Consider the following 3,971-nt stretch of genomic DNA (forward strand, 5'->3'; position numbering starts at 1 on the left):
ACCCATCGCTTCACTGGTTCACCACACACACTCCTTCACAGGAGTGCGGGACCGAGGGTTGGGGGGTCTTAAAGAAGTGGCACGTTTAAAGTAACAAACACCTGTTTGAGGTGGAATTTATTGAAGACTGGACACAACTGGAAGATATATGATATTCTGCATCTAAAATGAAAGTTTTTTTTTACATCACTGGATAAGGGGATAAATTGGGTGTTGTGTTAGTCTGGGGGCGGAGCTCTCCCTACAGGGAGGTGTTGGCATCGATCTTACATCAGCGCGCTTCCACCCGCTCGGTTTCGTGGGTATGGGAGGGGCAGACAGTGCAGGTTTTTAGAGGATTACTCTTAAATGCATGAATGGATCAAAATACTGCTTTGGGGTTCTTTATAGTGATGAATGAACAGTAAAATGCATTTAAAACCTCAAAAAGTTGCATTTTCATGGTAAGGCCCCTTTAAAAATGCTTAGACTGTTTATATTCATTATTGGGCGTATCTGTTTAAGAAAGTGGGAAAATGTCACCAGATATTATTCACAATCTAAGTTTAAAAAGACTGATAAGAAAACTCTGATGACCCAGCATTATAGTAGTATTCAAACGCATCACTTACTCGCATCACTCTCCGTGATTCAAACAAATCACTGAGACGTGAAACAAGTCTCACTACAAATTTGGGTGTAACAGGTTTTGTGTGTGCGTGTAACAAGTGATTTGTGCGTAGTTTTTAAAGATCTGCATGTGTAATTAGTCTCAGGCTGTTGTAATTTTAATTTGTGCATGTGTAAAATGTATTTTGTATTTTTTTAAACATGTTTTACTTATGCACAAAACTAATTATACGAGTTACAAATCTAGAATTATGTAGCTCAAATCCTAATTTACACACAAATCAAGAATACGCACGCACAAATTGGAGTGAGTTTATATTCTCTCCATATCAATGAAGGAAGCTCAGAGACGTTCGGCATCAGCTGTTATGCATTACATTTCCCATGATTCATTGAGTTAATGTGACTGCACTGCTGCACTACTGTTACCTGTCATAAAGCACAACAGATGCAAACATCAAACTGTTTGTAAATCTGAAGTGAGAGGTGATGGAGCCGACAGGAATCCTTCAGTCCGTAGATCTCAGCGTTTGATCCCAGACGGCGTTCTAACTGAACTGCTGCTTTCTGACGTGACTGAAGGACAATTCTACTTCAGACATCAAGTTCTTTTCAAGTTTAAATCAGATAAATTGAGCGGCCGACAGACACATTTAACAAAAACTACATTGAAACACTTATTTTTTCACCTTAAAAAAAATAGAAAATTTTAGTAAGAGTTACATTTTTGATTTAGAGAAAAGAAAAACTAATGAAAGCTCATCTGGTCAGTCTTCTCTCTAGTTACGATTTAACATTAATATTTGCTCCTTTTTGTGTCACGGATCAAACCTGCTAAAGATGTATAATTGTTCAAAATTTGCAGTTGCTCTTTCACAAAAATAACAAAGAATTTAAAAAATAAATTACTGCTTAATAAGGAATACCATTATGGTTTTCAGGCAGTTTTCTACAACTTCATTTTAGAAACTGGAGGAAAGAACAACAGATTTAAGAATTCTACATCTCCTTTAGTAGAAAATTATTATTGAAAACTATCAAAAAAAAAAAAAACAGATGTAACTTTACAAAAAATACACACAGGTTCCTGGAGGAACTGGAACCACATGGTAACTCCTCCTGTTTACCCCTCGTCATCACAGACTCCTCTGGGTAACTACCCCTGTTTACCCCCCGTCACAGACTCCTCTGGGGTAACTACCCCTGTTTACCCCTCATCACAGACTCCTCTGGGGTAACTACCCCTGTTTACCCCTCATCACAGACTCCTCTGGGGTAACTACCCCTGTTTACCCCTCATCACAGACTCCTCTGGGTAACTACCCCTGTTTACCCCTCATCACAGACTCCTCTGGGGTAACTACCCCTGTCATGGGGTTGTTATAATAGATGACCTCCAGATAATCAGAATCTGGATTGAATGAATTAGAAACTTTCTCCTCCATGCTAAACATATTAGCACTGGTAGCTAACACAGCTAGCATCGATTTCATGAAAATCCAGCAGTAAATGTTTGCACGAACTTCTAAATGATGGACTTTCGTGTTTACATCAAATTACCTCCAGAAAATCGGGTTCACGGCAGAAATGACGCCATCAACGAATTACAACCGCTAATAAATAAACTTGTTGACATACTTAGCATGAGCTACCCAGCGCGAGCCCTGCTAGCCAACTCGGACCCCCGCGGTTTTTCCACTCATTAAACCCGTGGGGGGAACTGTCAGCCCGGTGGGTGCTTGAGCGGACACTTGTGGGTGTGTCGCGGACATCGGCCAGTTCCTGAGTCCGTCTAAAGCCTTCGCGCCGCGGCCGTAGGCCTCAGGCTGCCTTCATCTTCCCGGGTCATGAACTCACTGACACCGCCGTAGATCGAAGCAAAAGAGCCGCAGCCGCGCGGAATACCGTTTTGGCTGCTTCCGCCCACGTCCGCCCTTTCCTCCGCTTTTGCCTCTCCCGCATCGTGGACGTCCCGCGGTGAAGCGGAGTCTGACTCGTCCACTTCAGGGAAAACTCCGCAACACGAGCCGTTCCGGAGTCGCTCCGTGAGCCATGTTGGACTAACCGTGAAAACCCACGTGACCAGAAGGGGCGTGACTGCATGTCTACGGCCGCTCGTTCAGACCTCCAAAGAAACTCCTCCAGAACTCCACGGAAACTCCTCTAAACCTCCACAGAATCTCCTCCGGACCTTCAAAGAATCTCCCCCTCTTGAACTCCCCAGAAACTCCTCTAAACCTCCAGAGAAACACATCCAGACCTCCACAGAAACTCCTCCAGACCTCCACAGAAAATCCTCTAAACCTCCACAGAAACATCTCTAAACCTCCACAGAAACATCTCTAAACCTCCACAGAAACTCCTCTAGACGTCCACAGAAACTCCTCCAGACCTCCACAGAAACTCCTCCAGACCTCCACGGAAACTCCTCTAAACCTCCACAGAATCTCCTCCGGACCTTCAAAGAATCTCCTCCAGACATCCACAGAAACTCCTGTAAACCTTTACAGAAAATCCTCTAAACCTCCAGAGAAACATCTCTAAACCTCCACAGAAACTCCTCTAAACCTCCACAGAATCTCCTCCGGACCTTCAGAGAATCTCCCCCTCTTGAACTCCACAGAAACTCCTCTAAACCTCCAGAGAAACACATCCAGACCTCCACAGAAACTCCTCCAGACCTCCACAGAAATTCCTGTAAACCTTTACAGAAAATCCTCTAAACCTCCACAGAAACATCTCTAAACCTCCACAGAAACATCTCTAAACCTCCACAGAAACTCCTCTAGACGTCCACAGAAACTCCTCCAGACCTCCACAGAAACTCCTCCAGACGTCCACAGAAACTCATCCAGATGTCCACAGAAACTCCTCCAGACCTCCACAGAAACTCATCTAAACCTTCACAGAAACTCATTTTAAACCTTCACAGAAACTCTTCCAGACCTCTACAGAAACTCCTCTAAACCTCCACAGAAATTCCTCTCGACCTCCATGGAAAGTCCTCAAAAACTCCACAGAAACTCCTCCAGACCTTCAAAGAAAATCTTCCAGACCTCCACAGAAACTCCTCCAGACGTCCACAGAAACTCATCCAGACCTTCACAGAAACTCCTCCAGATCTTCACAGAAACTCCTCCCGACCTCCACAGAAACTCATCTAAACCTTCACAGAAACTCATTTTAAACCTTCACAGAAACGCCTCCAGACCTCCACAGAAACGCCTCCAGACCTCCACAGAACCTCCTCCAGACCTCCATAGAAAGTCCTCCAAACCTCCACAGAAACTCCTCCAGACCTCCACAGGAATTCCTCCCGACCTTCAAAGAAACTCCTCCAGACGTCCACAGAAACTCCTCTA

At 44.2% G+C, this 3,971-nt stretch overlaps 1 protein-coding gene across 4 annotated transcripts in view; it reads right to left on the minus strand.

Annotated features, from left to right (window-relative positions):
- The window catches only part of asxl2 (ASXL transcriptional regulator 2), a 31,857-nt gene extending 27,886 nt beyond the window's left edge, over window positions 1-3,971 (minus strand). For 2 of the 4 annotated variants that reach the window (XM_024265575.2, XM_024265574.2), the window contains exon 1: window positions 2,675-3,971. Coding sequence is in view for 2 of the 4 variants with exons in the window: in XM_024265573.2 (XP_024121341.1) it covers window positions 2,515-2,712 (198 nt within the window). In the remaining 2 variants the exon portion in view is untranslated. Of the gene's footprint in view, window positions 1-2,514 lie in introns of all 4 variants that reach the window. The other 2 variants (XM_024265573.2, XM_024265572.2) reach the window with 1 other exon arrangement.

This window comes from Oryzias melastigma, unplaced genomic scaffold, assembly GCF_002922805.2.
Source record: "Oryzias melastigma strain HK-1 unplaced genomic scaffold, ASM292280v2 sc00254, whole genome shotgun sequence".
Classification (NCBI taxonomy): Eukaryota; Metazoa; Chordata; class Actinopteri; order Beloniformes; family Adrianichthyidae; genus Oryzias; species Oryzias melastigma.